The 22,819-nt window shown below is 41.9% G+C and overlaps 1 protein-coding gene across 1 annotated transcript; it reads left to right on the top strand.

Moving 5' to 3' along the window:
- The first annotated feature begins 289 nt into the window (after positions 1-289).
- SLC35B3 (solute carrier family 35 member B3) lies at positions 290-22,803 on the top strand. Its single transcript, XM_079985075.1, has 10 exons — positions 290-434; positions 5,934-6,189; positions 8,038-8,159; positions 9,226-9,380; positions 11,180-11,287; positions 15,223-15,320; positions 16,100-16,192; positions 16,673-16,784; positions 20,078-20,147; positions 21,713-22,803. Exons 2-10 carry the CDS (start codon positions 5,989-5,991, stop codon positions 21,861-21,863), a joined length of 1,110 nt encoding a protein of 369 aa, XP_079841201.1. The 5' UTR covers positions 290-434; positions 5,934-5,988; the 3' UTR covers positions 21,864-22,803.
- Positions 22,804-22,819: the final 16 nt, after the last annotated feature.

Here is a 22,819-nt window from a genome sequence, read left to right as displayed (position 1 = left end):
AAGTTGTAGTTCAAAAACAGCTGGAGGCACAAGGTTGGGAAACACTACAACAAGGTGGTGGAGAAAGATGAGGGGAAGCATGCCCAGAGCAGCGCCTGGATCCCTGGAAAGATCTCTAGCTCGATGCGCGCGGCAGGGTCGACGTGGCTCGCGCCTGCCCCGCCCGCGCAAGGCAGAGGCAGCACCAGCGCCGCCAGCTCCCGCTTTGAAAGGCCGCTTCCAAGCCGCGGCGAGCGGCGCCAGGCGGAGCCGCAAGAGCGCCGAGCAACCAACCCGACGCGCGGCGGCTCGATGAGCTCGGCGCTCCCCGCCATTTTGGCCGCTTGAGGGGGAGCGGCGGCGGCGGCGGCGGCGGGGGTCGGAGCGACGGTGTCCGGCTGCCTGCGCTCCTCTTCCCCGCCGCGACCCCATCCAGCCCGCTTCTGCGGGTTCAGGTACTGGCATGGGCGCGTGGGGAGGAGGAGGAGGAGGCGGCGTGGGAGGGAGGGAGGGCCGCTTCCGGGAGGGCATCTCCCGAAGTTGGGCGGGGAAGGGAGAGGCTGAGCCACGCCTGGCCGGGGGGGGGGGCGGGTGGTCCGCGGCTGTTTCTTCTTGCGGCTTCCTCCTCCCTCGGCTGCCCTACAATCACAGAAGGGACCTCCAAGGGTCATCTAGTCCAACCCCCCTGCGATCCTTCCCACCGCCGACCCTGGGTGGCCTCGAACCACCAACCTTCTGCTTTAATAGCCAGAGGCTTTCCTCCCTTTTCACACCTTTTATTTGCAAACAACATTTGTTTTTAACCATTTAAAAACATTGCATTTTTAGGCTTCAGCTCTGAAAGAAACAGAAGCGATTTCTCTCTTTCTTTAAAAAGTGTGAATCGCGTTTATTTTGTTTGCTTGAATGTGTAAAAGGATTTAGCATTGCATTTTCAGGCTTATGCTCCAAAGGAAACGGAAACAAAACGGGTCTTGCTTTGGCGCGGCTCCTCTCCCTCCCTGCAGTCCTGTTTCCCATGGAGAGATTTGGAAAGGGGGAGAAGGGCAGGAGGGGTGGGTGGCTTCAGTCTGGAGATGGTTTCGCCAGCTGCTACCTCTGTGAACCTTCCCTTTAGGGCTTAAAGGGAGGTTGGCTGATCAGGAATTCTAGATTTAGTGTTGGGGTTAGGAAAGTAGAATCATAAAATTGTTGAGTTGGAAGGGATCCCTAGGGTCATCTAGTCCAACCCCCAGGTGCGCTCAAGCTATCAACCTGGCAAACAGGTGCACTGACCCATAAGTAGCTTGCGCTCAGAGTAACTTGCGCAAAATGGCTTTGGGCTGCCCCTTCTATTGGGAAGAGTTGAGGAAGCTGCTTTCAGTTGCCTTAATGAAAAGGTAGCAAATTGGTTTGTGATTTGTTGTTGTGTTCTTACTGTCTGAGTGGGAAAGTGATGGTTATCATCATCATCATCATCATCCTTATTATTGCCTTGGCACCAAAATAACTTGGCTGGCTGTGCAAGGTTCCCGCGGAGACACCATTTGCCGCTTTGCCTCAGGCGGCAAAATGTCTTGGGCCAGCTCTGCAGCCAGTCCTGAAACCAGGGTGCATATTGCCTTCTATGCAATACTTAACATTTCCTGTTTCATAATTTCATGACAGAAATTCATTCCCTTCCCAAAGCTGGTGCAAGGAGAGGAAACTACAAAGCGCATAAAAGATGGTGCTTTTCTCCTGTGGATTGAGAAGACCAAGAGCACCACCCCTTGCCTGTCTGCATGGCAGCGGCAAGGCAAACCAACTATTTTTTTGTGGGGGTGGAGAGACCGTTGGGCGGCTCTATCCTCCACCTGTCTGCCACGTGGCAGCAGTGTCCTCTCTGCAAAAGTGGAGTGGGTTCCTGGGCTCCATCCTTCAGCCACCCATTCAGGTGTGCCTTTTTTCTTTCTGAAAGGGTTGGGGGAGAATGGGACTTTCATTCCCTCACCCTTGCTGTATGGCAGCTGCAGGAGGCAAGGCCAGATGTCAAAGGAGAAGTGGGCTAGTCAGAGTGGATTGGGGTGGTGCGGTGGGCGGAAGAGCAGCAGGTAGCACCAATAAGCTTCTCTTTCTTTGAAAAGATGGGATGCAAAGCAGCGGCAGATACGCTTACAAGTCACTGTTGTTGCGTAACTGGGTTTGCACCACCGCCAGCTGATTCTGAATGGGCCACACACATTTTGCGGGTTGAAGAAGTGGGGAGGAAAACAACCTGTTTCCTTCCAGTTATTTTCCTGCCTCCTTCCACCCATACATTTGCCCTGAAATTTCTACCTGAAATCACAGTGCCAAAGCAAGATTGGAGCAAAAAAAGGGGGGGGAGGGGGGATGCGGAGATAAGCGGAAAACAGTTTGCTCCTTTGCAAAGTGTGTGTGACCCACCAGGATCCATTAGTGTTGGAGGAATGAAATGCCTCTGATCTCCTCCCTGGGACACACACCCCCCCCGCATTCACATGAAGTCATGGTTTGGCATTGCATGACCTGTGAACCAGTCCATTGTGCCTTTTAACAACACTGTAACAGAATGAAATATGCCTACTGCTGCATATTATTGTTGGGGAAAGGCACATTCTTTTCGGCTGTTAAAGCAAGGAATTGTATCGTGGTTGATGTGTTTGGCGATCCTAGAGCCATTTCTGCCTCGCCACAGTATAGCCACACCAGATTGAGACATTCCTGTAACAATGGAAGGACAATAAGAGCTATGTGTGTATAAAACTCTTAATTTGATGGTGGAAGATATTTTGGTGAAAACAGTCGTTCCAAATTACCTTTAATTGAACATGCATATTCAAGATTTGCTTGCAGCCCAATCCTAGACACTAAGAAATGACCTGCGAGATTGAGTTCTGTGAGAATTACTTTCAAATAAGTAAGAATTGTAGCCCAGTACAGTGGTGCCCCGCAAGACGAATGCCTCGCAAGACGAAAAACTCGCTAGACGAAAGAGTTTTCCATCTTTTGAGGTGATTCGCAAGACGAATTTCCCTATGGGTTTGCTTCGTCTTGTGAGTTCTTGCAAGTTTTTTTCCTTTTTCCCCCCTTTTTCTAAGCCGCTAATAGCCGCTAAGCCGCTAAACCGCTAATAGCACTAATCCGCTAAGCCGCTAATAGCCGTGCTTCGCAAGACGAAAAAACCGCAAGACAAAGAGACTCGCGGAAGGAATTAAGTTCGTCTTGCGAGGCACCACTGTATTGATTTCTTTGCCCTTGTGCACTTTACACCACCCATTTGTACTTACATTTACATTCTTACCAACGACTATTATATGTATATGGGAAAACATTGGGACAATAAGTTTTATGTTGCCACTGAGCTGCATGCCTCTCTGTTTTCTTTAGAACGTTTTTTTTTTTAAATCAAAACATTTTCTTGCCACTTTTCTGGGCAAATGCCCATCCAAAACAGCTTACGACAAAAGCAACAAAAGACAAAACGAAACAATATTTTTTAAAAAAAAACCTGCTGAAATTGTATCTCTGTTTAAACATGTTTCACCTGTTGCTGAGAGACAGAACACAGAGTATACAAAGAGCTAGCATCCTCTTCATAGAATCTTAAAATTGTAAAGTTGGAAGGGACCCCCTTCAATGCAGGAATCTCAGTTAAAGCATCCATGACATATGGCCATCCAACCTCTGCTTAAAAATCTCCAGCAAAAGAGAGTACACCAACTGCCGAAGAAGTCCATTCCACTGTCAAACAGCTCTTACTGTCAGAAGGTTCTTCTTGATGTTTAGTCAGAATCTCCTTTTTTTGTAACTTGAATCCATTGGTTTGGGTCCTACCCTCTGGAGCAGGAGAAAACAAGCTTGATCCACCTTCCATGACGGCCCTTTAGATATCTGATGCAGCAGCAGCAAAAAAAGCGAATGCTATTCTAGGCTGCATCAACAGAACTATAGCGTCTAGATAAAGGGAAGCAATAGCGCCACTCTATTCTGCCATGGTCAGACCACATCTGGAATACTGTGTCCAATTCTGGACACCACAATTTTAAGGACGACGTTGACAAGTTGGAATGTGTGTGACCAAGGAGGGTGACCGAGACGTGTTGTCAACAGGTGGTGCAGAGTTAGTGCAGAGTCCCTGCCACAGAAGTGATTTGTGGTCAACTCTCACAGGGAAAAGTGTTCATTCCTATGCCAGACACCTTTTCCATAATAAATTAGTTGACCCTTCTCAGGCAAGGGTCAGTGGTAGAGCACCTGCTTTGCTTGCAAAACGGCCCAGATTACATTTCTAGATAGGACTGGAAGAAAACCCTTTCTGAAACCCTGAAAACCTGCTGCCAGTGTAGACATTGCCAAGCTAGATGTACCAATGGTCTGACTCAACGTAAGGCAACTTCGTATGTTCCTATCACACACGTCTCCAAACATGTATTCTCTACTTTTTATAAAAAATATGTGATCAGACTTGGAAGATTTTTAACCCTCCATCCAAGATGACAGGTATTCTGATTTTTTCAATCTGAAGCTATGCCCAGTTTGGCACATACAGAGAATTTATCCGTTTTTGAAGAGCTGCTAGCCAGACTTCAGTAAGCATGCTTGTGACAAGGACAAAGGAGACAAGTGAAAAAAGATTTTGGGGAGGAGAGTAAATGTGTTGATACATGTTCTATTAAGATGTGTGCTCATTTCAAGAGATCCATTATTTAATCATCAATGGCAGCTGTCAGTTTAACACATCCGCAACTGAAAAGCTTGGTGTTCCTTGTTTTTGAAAGAACAGCTGAGGATTTTTCTGGCAACTTGTGATCTTAACTCTGGAAAAAAGAAAGGAAAAAAGCATGGGGAGGAATAAGTAGAGCAGTAATGCATTCAGTTTGTAAGCATTGTGATGTCAACACATGCTGAAGACTTACACAAGCTTTGTGCAGTAGCAATCTCCACTTGGATCCATTTTATTGGGGGAAGGTTCTCTCAGGTGGAGAAACACTTACCACAAAGTAAAGAACTATAAAGGGGATACTTCCATAGATAATCCCCAAATGCATAAAGTTGCATTTTACTAGTATATCCAGGCAAATGAAAATTAATTACTAACTTCTAGCTAAGCTGCTGATAGGGACTTTTAGAGAGCATTGACTGAACAGTATGTTTAGCCTGAAGGTGCAAAACAGAAAAAAACCTGTCGTGTAACACAGTTAGAAATTACTGTATTAAGTGTTTTGAAGCAGTGTATGACTGACAAATCCAGCTAGGCATTCTGTTTAATTAATACATTTTTATTGCATATATAGTTCCTTACTTTCTAACCTGTTTCTTTTACTCAAAACATCTTGCAAGAAAGTAGCATACAACAATGTTTAAATTCTTATTGTTTATCCTGTACTCACAGATGAGAATGCACACATTGTTTTGGTTTCACAAATTAAGATTACCATTTTATAGTAGCAGAGCAGGGAACTCTCTCTATCCAGCATCTATGGAGGGACATGGGATGCTCCTGCTGCAAGTGTATTTTAACAGAAAGATGGCTGATGCAGCTAAAATTATAACTGATCTTAAATCTACCCCCACCTTTTTAGCGAATCCAAGGTGGGTGTGCTTCAATTTCAAAAAGAAGGAAGTGTGCTGGTTTCACATTTGTTGAAGCTTGATTTTTAAGCAGCTGTGTTGAGTTTAGCCAACAAAATTGGGAATTGTCAAATTTCCTATCTATAGTCAGTCTTATGTTAATTCTGTTGCCTCTGTAGAATCCGGATCAGAGATTTTAGTCATATAGAAAGAATGGTGCATGCTTGTTTACTTGGTTGGCATGGTGGTTTCCATAATAATGGAATTTTAAAAATCCCTCTACAAGGATATCAATCTAAGAAGATTGATTCAATGAAAATGAAAATTGTGCTTGGAATGTGGGACTGTCGTGGTTTTCATTTGAATGCTGTCGTGATTCAGTCTAAACTTGTTTCTTCCAGCTTTCAAACAAACATCAAAGATTTCATCGCCACCGAATGCAGCAAGCTAGGAATCATGGATCTGAAATTCAATTCCTCTCGGAAGTATGTTTCTATCAGCGTACCTTCAAAGTCCCAAGCTATGTCGCCACACATCAAATCAGTAGATGATGTAGTTGTCCTTGGCATTAATCTCAGCAAATTTAACAAGGCTACCCAGTTTTTCATTTGCGTTTCTGGAGTCTTTCTGTTTTATCTTATTTATGGATATCTGCAGGTAAGTCTTGTAATTCACTGCTTATGGTAATGTTTGTGTTTTCTTCTTCAGAATAATGTATTACTCAATAAAATTCTATTGTAATCTGTACTGGCTTGATGCAGATATGAGGGCTTATTTTCTACTGTTACTTAATTTATTACCTGTCCGTCACCCAAAGGTTTCATGATAGGCCACAGCAGTCTGAAAATGCAATTATCGGAAAAAGCTTAAAACAAATTACAGCCACAAGAATAGGGTGGGTCCTAAAAATGTCGAAGTGTCAGTTGTCAAAGTCCAGGGTACAAAGGTGTGTCTTCATCATACAACAGAAAGCATATAAACAATATAGTGGAGATGCCACACACAACACCTCTTCGGGGAGGCAGTTCCACAATTTAAGCGCTGTTTGGTGAGAATATCCTCTCCCAGACTACCATCATCCTGAATGTCTTGAGGGCAGTAGAACCATGAGGTGTCTTCCATCTAGCCGGACCCAGATCTTAGCTTCAGCTGGCAAGACACAACTTGGGACCTGTTGTCCTGTCTTCACATACACAGTGATGGGGTCTCAACCGGCCGTGAGTAACAAGAATTAGATTTGGGAATCTTGGTGTATGGAATGGAAACATCAAATGGGTGTGCAGCTTCAGTAAAATCTCCCAGAGCCATGTCTGAGATTATTAGGGAAAGAGATTTAAAAGAAAACACCAGTAAAATGTGCCCATAACAGATTGATATGAATAACACACTGAATAATGTGTATGGTTCTGGTTGCCACATCTCTAAAAAATATACCATCGGCTGGAAAAAGGTGCAGCAAAGGGTAATGAAAATAATAATAATAATAATTTATTACTTTTACCCCACCCATTTAACTGGGTTGCCCCTGCCACTCTGGGCAGCTTCCAACAGAATATAAAAGAACACACGAAACCTAAGACATTAAAAGCTTCCTGCCTTCAAAGGTCATATAATTGGTTTTTGATATCTGATGGGAGGGTATTCCACAGGGCGGGCGCCACTACTAAGAAGGCCCTCAGATGGCCTTACCATCTTAGTAAAGTTTAAAATGATTTAATGTTTTGTAGTTGAGGGGGAAAATATGACTAGGGGATGGAGGGCATGATAGGAGTTTATAATGTTATGAATGGTGTAGAGGAAGGACAAAGAAAATTCTCTTATAACACTAGAAATTGGGATCACCCAAGGAAACAGGTTGATAAGAGTCAGGATGGACTAAACAAAGAACACAATGCATAAATCATACAGGGAATTCTCTACAGCAGTGATAGCAATGGCCAATAACTTAGAAGTCCAGAGACATAAATGGCTACATGATAGCCAAATGGAAGCTCCATGTTAGGAAGCAGTCTGAATCTAGATGCTGAGGAGCAAAGTGTTGAGAGTGGGCCTTATTTGTCTCATCAGTCTTAGAAATGGAAGGCAGGCCTAGATGGACTCATCAAGTAGGGTTTTCCTTATGTACTTATGTGATCCTGGAGTCTTGCACAAGAGGTGAGTAGATGAAGGGGACGTTTCTCTGAATTTAAAGCCCACCCAATGTGCCAACAAAATAGGATATCTAATGCTGGTGCTTGCTTTTCACACTGATGTTCAAAAACAAAGTACATGAATTAAAAACAAGTCAGAAAGAGTATTCAAATTAATACCAAGTCTTAACTTGACAGGATGGTTAGCCAGATTCATTAAGCTAATGATAATTCTGTTCAATATTTTTAAGTTGGGAGGCAAAAAAAATGTTAAAGCAAATTTCTGAGTAAGTCTAATTTTAAAAGTTAAAAATATACAACATGGTCACATAGGCAATGTTTTAAATATAATGTTTCTCTGTTTTCCCTCTTCCAGGAACTGATATTTTCAGTGGAAGGTTTTAAACCCTTTGGGTGGTATCTTACATTAGTGCAATTTGGGTTTTATTCCATTTTTGGACTCATAGAACTACAGCTTATTCAGGACAAAAGGAGACGGTATGATATTATCTATATAGTCTTACTTTTTCAGATTATTATGTGGGTTAAATTTGATTAACTATTTAACCAGAAATTTGTGAAGTTGAATTGGGGCAGGAATCAGTCAAATATTATTTCTAAACATTTAGTCTGATTTAGTGAGATTCCATGACAATGCCCATGGTGTTGACTTGTGGAGCTGTCAGCCCAATGAAAAATGAGCATTGAATTTCTCTCCCTCCCCTATTAATGTGGGGAGGTACTTTAAGATCACTTAATTGGCACAAATTTTAAAATTAATAAAAACATAGCAACAGATGCATACATTTCTCGTTTATTTTATACTGAAAAAGAGAATCATTTTTCTTTGTGGCTTTTATAATCTGTTCACATCACATGCTAGATGTCAGCTGATTCCCGAGTTTCTGAAATATTTGAGTTGTGTTACAATGGAAACGCCTGCAAAAAGGCTAGGATCCAACGGACTGTATGGGGAGCTTCCATGCATGAAGCAGGCCTTCCTGATCACAGATCTCCCATCCAGTAACTCCTGAGAAGTTACTCCTGAAATCTGGAAGACCTGTAAGAGCAGCCTTCCAGTTTGTTCCAAAGGCTGCTCAGAAAAGAAACTGGGCTGTTGATATCCCAACTCTTCTTTGGGCATTTTTTTCTAGGGCTGTAGAGCTCAGGGGTTTGAGGTTTTATATTATCTGAACCTACAGGAAAGTCAGTATTCTCAGGATAGTTATTTTGGATTAACCCCACTGATTGGTACAGAATATGTTGTATTCAGCATGTCTGTGTAGGGCAATGAATGAAAGGCATGAAATAGCATGCTTTTATATCTTCTGTTGTAAAATAGAATAAATCGCCAACATATTGGCAGTAAATGATAATACAGTAGTTAAGTTTTCTGGTTTATTATATCTAATTAAATAAAAAATAAATTCAGATTTCAGCACTAATTTGAATTCCATGAAAAGTCACCAGTTTGGTTATTAATCTTTACTTGCCACAATATTAAAGCCTCTCTTTTAGTGTTGACATTTGCTCCCCAATACAGAGCTTCATTTATATTTTCCAGGATCCCAGGCAAAACCTACATGATAATAGCTTTTCTAACAGTGGGTACAATGGGTTTATCAAATACCTCCTTGGGATATCTGAATTATCCTACACAAGTAATCTTCAAGTGCTGTAAACTGATCCCAGTTATGATAGGAGGAGTCTTTATACAAGGTATGCCTTATTCTTGCTATTGAATGCTGTTCATTTCAGAAAATAAACTTGTAAAGACCCAACAATGGTTTATTTTCTCTTCCCTAAACCCTCTCTATCCATTGCCTCACTGTAGAGGTCTTAAGTTGCTTTGAAATCCTGGATTGACTTTGAATTTGAGTCAGTAACCAAAATGAATCAAAACAAAACTGCAAAGGAGGCCTAGAAGCAACTTGTAGGGTGGAGAATCTTAGAATGTGATTGGGAAAGTATTTTTGATGCATTCCTGATTTAGACTGTCCAAAATGTAAATAGCTGGTAATTGAGGCAGAATTATTATCTGAACTTGCATTGAGTGTCTTTTGAGACCTGTATTCCTCCACTACTCACTCTCTCTCTCTCTCTCTCTCTCTCTCTCTCTCTCTCACACACACACACACACACACACACCCTGTTTGGTGAAAGTGGGTGTAATTCTATTGTGTTGAATTATTTTTGGGGAGGAGAGGCAAGTAAGTCAGTCTTTGTGTTTCTTTAAGGATATGACCAGAGCCTTCATTTTTTGTGCTGATCATGCTACACCTCAGCCACTGAATAAAAGTTAACACTGCAGGGTTGAGTCTTGTTAATGCTTTTGGGGAGGCTCGTGGTGGTGGCTTCACTTTGAAAAAGTTTGACATTTCTTGCCTGAGCCTAGAATAATTTATCTACTAACTCCGTTCATGAAATCCCCAAGGTGCTACTGCTTTCATTTGATGGAGAGAGGCTCACTTATATGGGTTATTTTTACTCTATGGGAAACCTAGGAAAACCACCCTTTGAATTGGCATTCTTGTTGCTTTTAGTGAGTGCAGCTGGCTAGTTTTTTTGAATTTGGTTATGAAGTGAAACAGCTGAGAACAGTAGTAATAATTGCTGGTTTACTTAATGATAATGAAGTTAAATTTCAGAGATTGATTTCAGACTTGAAATCCTCTTTACCGGTTAAACTGAACAGTCTAGGCTCAACACTTCTTAATACCTTTGAAGCATCTAGAATGGGAGGTGAAACATACCACCTGCAAAATTTCAGTATCCACATGCCCCAAGATTTTAGACGTTGTTACAAAACTATATGTTAAAAAGTTTCAACTGGCAGAAAATGTATCTGTAGGCCACCTATTTTGATACTAGGTGTCAGGATATTGCCACCGAGGGCTGGTTCATATGTTCCTCCAGTGGCATGGTTGCTGCCTCTGCATTGCTATGTCACACAACAGTCCAGCAAATGTACGTACCATGGAGACAAAGGATGCTTCTCATGCCAGTACAGTTGTACCTTGGAAGTCGAATGAAATCTGTTCCGGAAGCCCGTTCAACTTCCAAAACATTTGGAAACCAAAGCGCGGCTTCTCATTGGCTGCAGGAAGTTCCTGCAGCCAATCGGAAGCCCTGTTGGACGTTCATATTCCAAAAGAAGGTTTGAAAACCAGAACAATCACTTCCGGGTCTGCGGCGTTTGGGAGCCAAAACGTCTGTGTTCCAGGGCGTTCAGGATCCAAGGTGTGACTGTACTCTGGGCTCCCAAACGCCAGAGTGTAACTCCATCCATGCTTTCCATTGGTTCTTTTTATTATATATGTTACTGCACCAGTGTGGAAAAAGACCACGCTCAAGCAGCAACAAGGTTGATAATGAGATTTAGGATTTGGCCCCAAGAGCTTGAGTTAGGCGGTGAATTGAATATTTGTTTACTTGCTGTGTACTCAGTACCAAATGAACCAAAGAATTAAATCTTCCATCATTGCATGGTGTAAACTTCTCCCTTTTTTCCTGCACAGGAAAACGTTACAATATTGCGGACGTTTCTGCTGCAGTGTGCATGAGCTTGGGCTTAATATGGTTTACTCTAGCTGACAGCACCATTGCACCGAATTTTGACTTAACAGGTAAAATCTTTAATGGAAATTCGTACTCTGATAGGAATTGATGTGTTTTGGAGAAGAAAACTGGCGTATCTCCAGCGGAGCCAGGCTGGGGGACATACAGTGGCATAGCTGAGCTGGGAACCTGCTTGGCTGAGCTGGAGATCTGCCATGTCCTAACTCTCTCATCCCAGTGGATCTAGGATTATGGATCTAGGATTAGGACTGTGCCCTAAGAGCCACCGAGAAAATTTCTATAGAGCTTCTCGGTCCAGTATATCTGAAGGAGTGTCTCCACCCCCATCGTTCTACCCAGACACTGAGGTCCAGCGCCGAGGGCCTTCTGGCGGTTCCTTTGCTGCGAGAAGCCAAGTTTCAGGGAACCAGGCAGAGGGCCTTCTAGGTGGTTGCGCCCTCCCTGTGGAACGCCCTCCCACCAGATGTCAAAGAGAACAACAACTACCAGACTTTTCGACGACATCTGAAGGCAGCCCTGCTTAGGGAAACTTTTAATGGTTGAGGCATTACTGTATTTTAATATTTGGTTGGAAGCCACCCAGAGTGGCTGGGGAAGCCCAGCCAGATGGGCAGGTTACAAATAATAAATTATGATTATTATTTATTATTGTGAAGGAGAACCTCCTTGTTGATTTTACCAAAGAAAAAGAAAAAGCTGTTTTCATAATGGTTGAAGAGGTCAGGTTTGGAACCCATTCCCCTGAAGGAATGCCAGCCAGCCATATACCCCTTTGCATTCTGCTCGCAATATAACAGAATGCTGTACTTTTCCATATTGCATCCTAGCTTTATTTTTTAATTAAAATTTCAATTTTAAATTAGACTTTTCCTGATTATTCAATACTTCACTTGCAGTCAGCCTGGGAATACACTTTCGCATGCAATTTTCAATGTGGAAAATAAAAACTAAAAAGACAGGAAAATGAGTTCTGCAAAGCAGAACCCTTTGCTGAATAGCAGTCGAACTCCACGACCTTTACAAGATGCATACTTAATGAAGCAGGAGACTATGCACTTTGAGGGCAAAGCTGATCCCATATGTCTGTTTCAAAAAAAAAAAAAATCTATGTAAAGCCATCACTTTCCTTCAGCGCTTAATATTATCGCTGGTTTCTACATTTGTGTATTTGCTGTACAAAAAAAGAGATGTTGTTTAGGACTCTGAGTAATTATAACCAGGGTTTTACTTTACTGCCAGAATTTGGGCATGTAATGCAACAAGCTTGTATATTTCTACTTTTATCAGTATTATTATTTTTTTTTAAGAGAAATGAATTGTCAATCCATTAGGAGATGGAAGGAAGAACATATAATCCATAGATCCGTACAATAAAGTAGCCTGAACTTGTAGGGATGGTCCCAGGTTTCCTTCCTTTTCTCTGAAGTTTTTGCTTTAACCCCCATTCTTCATGCCCAACTGCAATGAAGTTTATGTAAACTGCATTTGCTCATATTTCTTATGTTGACCTTGGCTTCCCCCTTCATCTGTTTTGCCACTGTCCAAATTTAAATTCCCTTGAGATAGGGAGTTGGTTTTCTTTCTTCGCTTGTGCTTTAAAGTATTGTGTACATGGATGGTGGGATGTAGAACATGGATAGGCAACCTAAGGCCCGGGGGCCAGATCTGGCCCAATCGCCGTCTAAATCTGGCCCGTGGATGGTCTGGGAATCAGCATGTTAGTACATGAGTAGAATGTGCCCTTTTATTTAAAATGCATCTCCGGGTTATTTGTGGGGCCTGCCTGGTGTTTTTACATGAGTAGAAAGTGTGTTTTTATTTAAAATGCATCTCTGGGTTATTTGTGGGGCATAGGAATTCATTCATTTTTTTCCAAAATATAGTCCGCCCCGCCCCCCCAAGGTCTGGGGGACAGTGGTCCGGCCTCCTGCTGAGAAAGTTTGCTGACCCCTGGTGTAGAACAAATAACGTTTACACTACAGCAGGAAATTCAGTCTGCCAGTTCAGATGTCACAGTAAAGCTAGGGTTGGGCAACCACCAGTCTGTGGGCCAAATACGACCCACCAGATCATACCCCCTAAATGGCACCTACCTGGCCCCCGATGTCATATGTGGGGCAGGTAGAGTGGCAGCTGATTCAGCTACTTGACCAAGTTCCTCGGCTGATAGGTGGCGAGTTCAAGCCTGCTTGGTTTGGCTGCAGAAGTTATCCACTGGGAACCTGTGCATGCAACTTATCCCCACAGAAAGCAGCCTTGAATTCCCTCCCTCTCAGCTGATGGGCGATGGAGTTTAAGCCTGCTGGTCGGCAGCACTTTGAAACACTGTGCAAACCTTGTGTAGTGCCGTGAAGTCACTATTTTCCCGCAACCCTGTGGACCACCTTTAACAGGTGTGTGGGATAACTCGCCTGATGTCATTATGATGGGTGGAGATGCCCACTTGTCAAAAGTGGGGGAATATGAAGAACCTAAAGGTTATCCACCCTTGCACCGACTTATAGTTTAGCATGATATGAACAAATCAAAACAAGCCTTGAGGTTAAACTCTGCCCTTTGTCCCTCCTCCACAAGGAATTCAGAACTGTTCAATTTTGTTTCTGCTTAACTGTGGCTTATGGCATTGTCAACGGTGGCTAATGTTAACGTCACAAGTCAACATCAAACCTAAGCAAATGCTTCAAAACTCTTCTTTGTAATTGTGTGAGCAAGGAGCACAGAAGGCAGCTTGATCTCATCACTAAGCTATGGTTTTGTTGACATCCCAGTACGGCCGTTGTGTTCAAATTTGCCTTGGGTCCTGCTAAAAAATTATGTGTCTCGAGCAAAATGTTTTGCTGTCATTGTGCTGAAATAAAGTTTTCATAAGTCAGTCACAATGTCAAGTTCTTAACTTGCCTTGCAGTGCATGCAGCCCTGTTCCTGGTCACTAAATAATATTAGATTTCCTTTCACTAGTTTATAATCAAATTGTTGTGGAAGCATTTACACTCAAGCTTGTATTATTCTTAGCTGAAGCATTTCTTGAGTTGCATAATTTAATCAAAATTCTTTAAACATTCACATTGTCAAGGGCAAATCTATTTACATGTGACAGCTTTTGCCCAAGGAGACAAAACTGAGCTTTGAGGTTAAACGGAACTTGTAATTTTTGCTGATACAAATGTTAGAAACATAAAAACTGAGTGAATTTAAAGTATTGGCTGTGTGAACAGTATCACCCATATTGTGTCCATCAAAGACTGGAAAATTAGATTTAAGGCTCTTTTAATAGTATTGAAGAACATGGTAAGCGATGTTATGTAAAAATGGGGAAATACAATAAGCCTAAATATGCAGCAATACAGATTCTGTTAATTTTATTAATTAATTGATTTGATTGATTGAAAATGTTTAAATGTTGTTGCACGTCAAGCAGTTGTTGCTTTCTTTGCTATCTGGAAAGAATATATATTGCAAAGTATATCCCTCTAAATGTTTGTCTTCCCTTCTGCTTTCCCCCCCCCCCTCAAAATGGAGAATATGGTTGCTTTTGTGTTGTTCTTTGCATCATACGTAAAAAGCAGGTCTTACACAGATTTTAATAGTGCAGAGAATAAGAGAATGTATAACCCTTGTTTTCTAAACTCCAATCAGGAGTGCCAAATTGGCCCCATGGCCCTAGCACAGAATTTTGTGGGTGCTCGGCCCCTTCATGGGGAACTTTGTGGGCGCTCAGGCACCCAGGGCCCCAGGAAGTTGTCACCTATGACTCCAATAGGTCCACATCAGAAGAACCATGGGCAATATTTATTTGTGGCATCCCACTTGCACAAATGAGACAATTCCAGTTTTGGTGAGGAGGAGAGAGTTTGATCTGGCGAGCAAAAACGTTTGCACTGACAGAACAATTGCCTTAGTGCAACAGTGAATTTTATCCATAATGCTAGAGTATGCGTCTATTGCTTTATTTTATGTTATGTCCTTTTCTGATTCCTTGAAGGTGTGGTCCTTATATCCCTTGCCCTCTGTGCAGACGCCATTATAGGAAACGTGCAGGAAAAGGCTATGAAGTTGCACAATGGCTCCAACTCTGAAATGGTAAATGTTCCCCTTCTATAATTTCATTCAGTTATGGGAGCTGTGGGGCGGAGTTCTGTTCTATTTCTGTCTACTATTTTAAGTCGGTCAGCCATAATTAAAAAATGTGCATTGCACTGAACCCAGAAGTGACTTGAAAACATCACAAAAACATTGAGGAATGGGGTGGGGCAGAGGCAGAACAGAGTGTTTTTAGGCTTTGTTAATGGTGTTTCAAATATACGCGATTTCACTTTAGTGTACAGTACCTTGAAACATAACCCCCACGTAAATGGAGGGTTGCCTGTACAGGAATAGTCCTGTCTGGTTGTTGCCAATAGTAAACATTTGTTGCTCTGGCCTAAGTTAATGGCAAGAGAAATTGTGAATTTAAAAATAAGAGACCGGAGCGCAACTTCAGACAGAGTTTTATTAAAAATTAAAAGATTTGTCTTCACAACCAACAGCTACTGCTGTATAACTTGGGTAAGGCCAATGCACGCAATTGCCATTTAATTCATGATAACTGTAACTCAGAACAAGGCTGTATAAAACGGCAGATCTTTTAACCAGAGAATCACCTTGTAAGTGTATATCAATTGCCATTTGAGGCGTGTTTATCAAGCAAGTCACTCAGAAGCTAATATCTGAGGTTATTGCCTGTATTATACTTGAAAAACGTAACTTTCAAAAGAGATTACATTCTTCCAGCAAAGAGATGTGCTAATAGAGCGCACAATATATATGGCATTTTAAAAATACCACAAGATTAAAATAATTTGTTTTTGTAACTATTCCAGGTTTTGTATTCCTATTCAATAGGTTTCCTGTATATTTTATTGGGACTGACATGCACTAGTGGCTTAACCCCTGCAGTAACATTTTGCTCAAAGGTAAATAATTTTTTTCCATTAAAAAAGTGTGATTTCCCCCCCATTCATGTGCTGTTAGATTATTTTTGACCAAATCACATTACGAGGCTTTGCATTCCTGCTTGAACTTTTTTTTATGATGTATTGATGATTTACACTGCACTTGATACTTTTCTTATGAGTTGGTTGTTTATTATACTGCAATAAATAAACAAACAAACAAATGTGCATTAAAGTTGATTCTTTGATCCATTGACTTGGGTATATGTACCCAGCCTCATCAGAAATTAATTTTATTCTTCAAAAAGTCCAGGAGTAATTTTTTTATCATTTCATTGTGACTTTCCTCAATTTTCCAGTAAGAATAAATAAAATCGTGAATGATTTAAGATTTTGTTATTTTGGTTCGGGCAGTTGATTAAAAGCATTTGTTTCATTTTGCAGTACCTCGGGGTTTGTTTTGCATCTTCCTCCGTTTAATATTTTGTCTTGTTCCTGCAGCACCCAGTTCAAACATACGGCTACGCATTCTTGTTCTCCTTGACTGGCTATTTTGGAATCTCTTTTGTCCTAGCCCTGATTAAAATATTTGGAGCTCTTTTAGCTGTGACAGGTACAGTTCATTTTTTTAGTTCATTTTTTAATAGAAGAATTGAATAAAAAATCCTGATTTGGGATAAAGCTCGTATATTATTTCTGCTCCGTCTCCTGTTCTTTTGTTCTGTGAATGGTTTAATGGGTTCATGTGGTGAGGGGTAGCGTGTCTTAGATACGTACCGCTTTTTTTGTTTTGAACCAATGCTTCTGCCTACCAGACTGCTTGCGCAAATACATAGATCATTGCAGCAGAGGTAAATGTCACCTTCCACACATTTGCAATTCAAAAATGCACGGCAGATATGTATTAAATGGGAAAGAAATGTGTATAAAAGCAAATGAGGTAGAGAAAAAGAAATGATTAAATTATAACATCTCTAAGCTCCTTGACTGTAAATTGGGGGGGGGGGGAGTGCCTTTCATTTTTCCTTACTTCAACAGGATTCCAATTATATACGAATAAGAATTCTGTCAATTCAGTAGCATTAAAGCATTACATTCACTGCTCAGTTATACAGGCATGACAAATACGTTCTCAGAATCAATACTGGAAATAATTTCGTGATGGGTGGGACCAAATATTAACCTTAGAAAGGGGGTGGGGTGAGAAGCTCTAGAAGGATCCTAGACCCATTTATCAAGCAGATAAAAGTTTTGGTTTGGTTTAAAAAAAGAGGGGAGGTAAGATATTAAGCTTTATCTTTTTCTCTATAAACCTTAATAAAATTTATTTTAGAAAAATACATCAAACTGACTTCTGGGGCTAGTCTTTGTATATTAGAAGCATATGTTGCCTTACTTTAAATCCACATCCAAGAATTTTCCCTGACAGCATAGTAGACTTGGGGAGAATGATCAAATGACCCACATTGGACAGATAGCCTACTGTTGCACTGATGAGGAGATGGGTCGTTCGGCCTTGTACCCTATAGTCCAGCGGGGGGGGGGCATGTTTCCACTCCCCTGGAAACATTTCCAGGCATCTTTAGGTCCAACAGGCAAGGAGTCTGTGTCTGCACTAGGACAGAGAAGGTGAAAAGGATCATTTACCCCCCCACCTCCAAGAGGTTGGGCTCCAAGCCCCCATCGGCCCCTGCTGTCATGGCCAGTGGTCAGGGCTCATGGGTGGTGAGGTCCAGACACATCTAGAAGAGCCACAGGATCTCTAATTTCTGCACTAGGGTCTTGGTCCTAAGCCTTCCCTGGAAGCAGCTGTATATGCAAACCCATTTAGAGAGGAGTGTGTCAGCAAGGATAGAAAGGGTTGCCATCTGCCTGGTTGTTTCTGAAGGCTGTTGCGGTCACTTTGACTGGTGCCAGCGCCAAGCATGCTGCAGTATAGTTGTTTAAATGGCACACAGGCCAGTGCTGCATATTACTTTTCCATTTGTCCAGCAGTTTTGGCAGCTATACAAGTCTCCACTTTTATACCACAGCAGCTAAAGTGTGGGATTAGGCTGCCCAATTGTCAACCTTCATTGAGCCCTGCCATTAGGTAAATGCAGTTAAGAGAAAAACAATGCTTTTTTATTTTTAAAAATTGCATAAATAGGAGGAACAGTCTCCTCCTCCCCAATTAAAGTCAGGTTCCCCTTTTCATTCTAGCAACAAACACCTGAATAACCTTGGACAAATCGCTTCACCTTCTCGTGCCTCCATTTTTCATTTTTTATAAAATGGGAATAAAATATTTAACACATCCATAAAGAAGTGCTTTGGCTATCCATTGAAGAAGAAGGGGGGGAGAGTTCTGTGTTACTGCTGCGTATTATTTCATTGCAGGGGATTGTGGCAGAATGAGACAGATATACGGTATGGTGAAAGGCTGATAAGACGCCCTATTAAAAAGGCTTCATAACTACAAAATCTTCTGCTCAAGCCGAAGACTGACAGGCAGCCTGAGCAACATAATTTGCTGACCATGTTGTGCCTGCAGGGGAATTCCAGCATGCACAGTCATAGACCCTGTGAAGTCTGCTTGGGTGTATAGATGCCTAAAGGTGCTGTGGACGAGGAACTTACCATGGGCTGGAGCTGTAGTAACCAGCCAGCAATGCTGCAAGATTTATTAGAGCAACCGATCCAGTTGATAGATTGATCATCTGCCTTTTTCCCAGTTAATCAATTGAATCGGTTAGACAGTAGGTGCCATTTTGAGATACTGAAGGAAGAAAGAGACTTGCAGTTTACAGTGGTACCTCAGGTTAAGTACTTAATTCATTCCGGAGGTCCATACTTAACCTGAAACTGTTCTTAACCTGAAGCACCACTTTAGCTAATGGGGCCTCCTGCTGCCGCCGTGCTGCCAGAGCACGATTTCTGTTCTCATCCTGAAGCAAAGTTCTTAACCTGAAGCACTATTTCTGGGTTAGCGGAGTCTGTAAACTGAAGCGTATGTAACCTGAAGCATATGTAACCCGAGGTACCACTGTATTATAGAACCAAACCTTACAGTTAGGCAAACTACCTTTAATGCATTTTTTTTAAAAAAAAATCCCTATTGCAGTTATGAATCATGATCAAAACAAGCATAAATCATAACTGGAAACCTCACCCATGACAATGTACTCTTGTCAATTAAAATTGGTTCCCCATTGATTAAGCAACTAAACCTTTTGCTGACTGATCCACAAATTTAAAGCCCGTGTTATGTAGTTAGACACAAGAGATCCCATGCAATGATTTTGGTCTCTCTGGTTCCTTTTCTTCACCACCTCTGGGCGACCATGTATCCCAAAAATTTGGGACCCCTTTAGAAGCACCTTCAAGCATTGCACATCATCATGCCAGCTGAGAGAGCCTGCCATGAGAGCTTTCTTCCAGCATTGGATCAGAGCTCTAGATCAAGCAGATTTTTTGTGTGTCTCTTTTTTAAGAAAAGGGTTATGGTTTTTATATTGTGACTGCAGCCTGGTGAATGTTGATAAAGTTATTATTGGAATAACTTTACCTTGATGCTTTGCCGTTACATAGACCGCACACTGTGGCAGATGTAAAGCAGCACCCATGTGGCCACCAGCCCTCTAAATCCAGAGAAGATTAGTAAAAAATCAGATGTGAAAACAGTAGAATAAGTTGGTGATACCTAACTTAAATGCCATTCATTCTGATGGAGCTGAAGTGCAGCTAACTTTCTCTGTATTGGGGGCCATGATGTCAGTCTATTGCAAGTAAATGCAAGCTGCAGTAAGGCGTGAGGTTGTAATTACCGCATTTGCCATCCTTTGCATGATGCTTCTGCTCTGGTGCATTGAAACTGTATTTTAGTTGGGATGGAACTAATGTTTTAATGGACTTGTTTTCCTTCAGTCACAACAGGAAGAAAAGCAATGACAATTGTACTTTCTTTTCTGTTTTTTGCAAAGCCATTTACATTCCAGTAAGTATCCATCTACACGTATTGACTTTAATTAATACACCTAATGTATGTAATGTTGTGATTTAAATGTAATCACTGAACGCATCCTATAAAATTTTTTTGATAATTTATGGCCCACCTGCAGGGATTTTTTATTTATTAATTATTTTCCACTTGTATCCCACCTTTCCTCCATGGAGCCCAAGGCAGCATAGATGGCTCTCCCATTCTCCATATTGTCCTCACAACGATGTTGAGGGTTAGTGACTGGCCCAAGGTCACTGAACTAACCCTGCATTCTAACCACTACACCCCATAAGCAAGCCTGTGCTTTGCTACACCCCCAGTGGGATTTCTGTTTTTGTTCCATCCTTGACTCGTGTGGGGTGCATGAGCTTAAGACATGAAGAACAGAAGCAAGAACAAATCTAAGGGGCACTTGGATAAATTAATTTTACATGACTATAAATGGGAGGTTGTTACATTGTTTGGCAGAAACCCCAAAATGATATGCCATCACAAATGTAAACGGACTTTTAAAATGAATTAAGGCCCCACCCAAAGAAGATGTGTGCTTTGTTATGTGTTCAGGAGCCAGCGTGGTGTAGTGGTTAAGAGCGGTGGACTCGTAATCTGGTGAACCGGGTTCGATTCCCCACTCCTCCACATGCAGCTGCTGGGTGACCTTGGGCTAGTCACACTTCTCTGAAGTCTCTCAGCCCCACTTACCTCACAGAGTGTTTGTTGTGGGGGAGGGAGGGAAAGGAGTTTGTTAGCTGCTTTGAGACTCCTTAAGTGAAAGGCGGGGTATCAAATCTTCTTCTTCTTTTCCTAATCAGTCTTCACCGGGGTTGATAATGTTTGCCCACCTCTCCACCAGGTACGATTGGGGGGGGGGGCACTCAGTTGCTCTCCATAGATGTAGCTGAAGAGCCCCCCCCCCCATAGAGAGCCGCCTCTTTTTTGTGTGTGTGGCATCCTTCCTTCCAAGACCCATACACAGAAGCTGGGATGCTCAGAAGGCAGGCAGTGCTTATTGTCACTAACAATAAACCTTTATAGGTATAGCAGCGAAGTGTGCACCCAATTTTTAGAGCAAAAACAAGTCCTAACTCTCACAAAATTTGGAAAACGCACATTTTGTAATAGCAGTGAACTGACGTGTGAAATTAATGGAAACCTTGGTTTCGGAGTGAATACAAATCAAACTTGCTATATGGAAATTAGAAGATGCATTATAAATCTTAGAATCATAGGTTGGAAGGGACCACAAGAGTCATCTGGTCCAACCCCTTGCAATGCAGGAATCTTTTGCCCAATATGTAGCTTGAACCCACAGCCCTGACATTAAGAGTCTCAGCTCTACCGACTTCAGCTACCGAGGCAGATGAATACTTACGGAAGCTAATTTTTTGGGTCTACCATATTCCTCCACCCCTTTACAAATTCAATTTTAAATTCTGGGACTACTGCTTTGCTTCCTACAAGACCCTTGCCATGCATAAATACATACATACATACATATATACATACATACATACATACAGTTGCTAATGTGTTTCTCCACCCCTCTTTCTCCATTTTAGGTACGTGTGGTCAGGCTTGCTGGTTGTCCTTGGTATATTCCTCAATGTTTACAGCAAGAACATGGATAAACTCAGACTCCCTTCAGTGCGCAGTCTCTGGAATAAATGTACCGAAGAAAAACAGACAAGGACGTTGTCTCAAACGGTGTAGACAGTGGCTTGCGCCGTGTGTTGCGCTGGACTGTTTGTTTCTGTTACTTCATTGCAATAGTCTCCAGCTGACTCGTTTTCCAAAGGGAATGACACTAAAACCAAAGGAGTCAAAGGCATTTCGTCGACTTGCAGATGGTGAACATCAGCGTCTCTGTGAAAACCCTGTCTTGGAAGCTCTCAGGTCTCATCCTATGTGGGGGCCCGGTCTGGATAATGGCATTTGACGACGGGCTCTGAGGGACAGTGGTTCTTGTGTGAGCTGTTGAAATCTTCACTCCAAATAGGGCACATAGGAGAGGGCGTGTGTGATTAATTTGGGCATTTTAATTGCTGCTGCTCTTGAAATCAAGTGGGTCTTTGTGTTTTATTGTTGGGATCAGTTTATTTAAATGTAACGCTGTTTTGAAACAAGATAGAAACTAATCGGAACCTGATTGACTAAACTGAAAGGTTAAGCCGACGAGGTTTTAATTATTATGCCATAACTTTTATTTTTGATTTTTTTAAAGAAAAAAGTCTTAAAGCTTCTATTCCCATTGTTTTTGGTATTGAAGGTTTTCTTCTGAAGGAAAAAGCAAAATGAAATTCTCTTCAAGTGGATGGCTTTGAGACACGTTTAAAGGAACCAGCCTCCTGTCTATGCATTTTCTCTCTCTCGTTGATTCGTAAGGAATGATCCTTCACATTAAAGTATCAAGAAGATCTTAATGCAACGGACAACTCATTTCCTTGCTACCTCTCCATATTGTAATGAAATGAGTGGGACCTAGGAAAGTAGCTAAAAGAGTGGAGGATGGATTACTTTGATTATTGCATATTGTAATTGGCTTAGAAATGGGCTCGTTCAGTGGAGCGCTTTCTATACTGTGCACTTTAACAAATTCTGTGCCATGAAAAGCTGAATTCCGCAACGTGAATAAATTCTGCACATGTGTGTATTTGCTTGTTTTACAT

This window comes from Podarcis cretensis, assembly GCF_951804945.1.
Source record: "Podarcis cretensis genome assembly, chromosome: 7".
Lineage (NCBI taxonomy): Eukaryota > Metazoa > Chordata > Lepidosauria > Squamata > Lacertidae > Podarcis > Podarcis cretensis.
Note: the sequence above shows the minus strand (reverse complement) of the source record. Positions and strands in the feature narration are given on the sequence as shown.

Bases quoted from the DNA above. Each gene is read 5' to 3' on its own strand.
- SLC35B3 (XM_079985075.1), top strand. From the start codon at position 5,989: ATGGATCTGAAATTCAATTCCTCTCGGAAGTATGTTTCTATCAGCGTA. The intron at 16,193-16,672 runs GTAAATAATTTT...TTGTTCCTGCAG, and splicing joins CAGTAACATTTTGCTCAAAG to CACCCAGTTCAAACATACGG. The intron at 16,785-20,077 runs GTACAGTTCATT...GTTTTCCTTCAG, and splicing joins AGCTCTTTTAGCTGTGACAG to TCACAACAGGAAGAAAAGCA.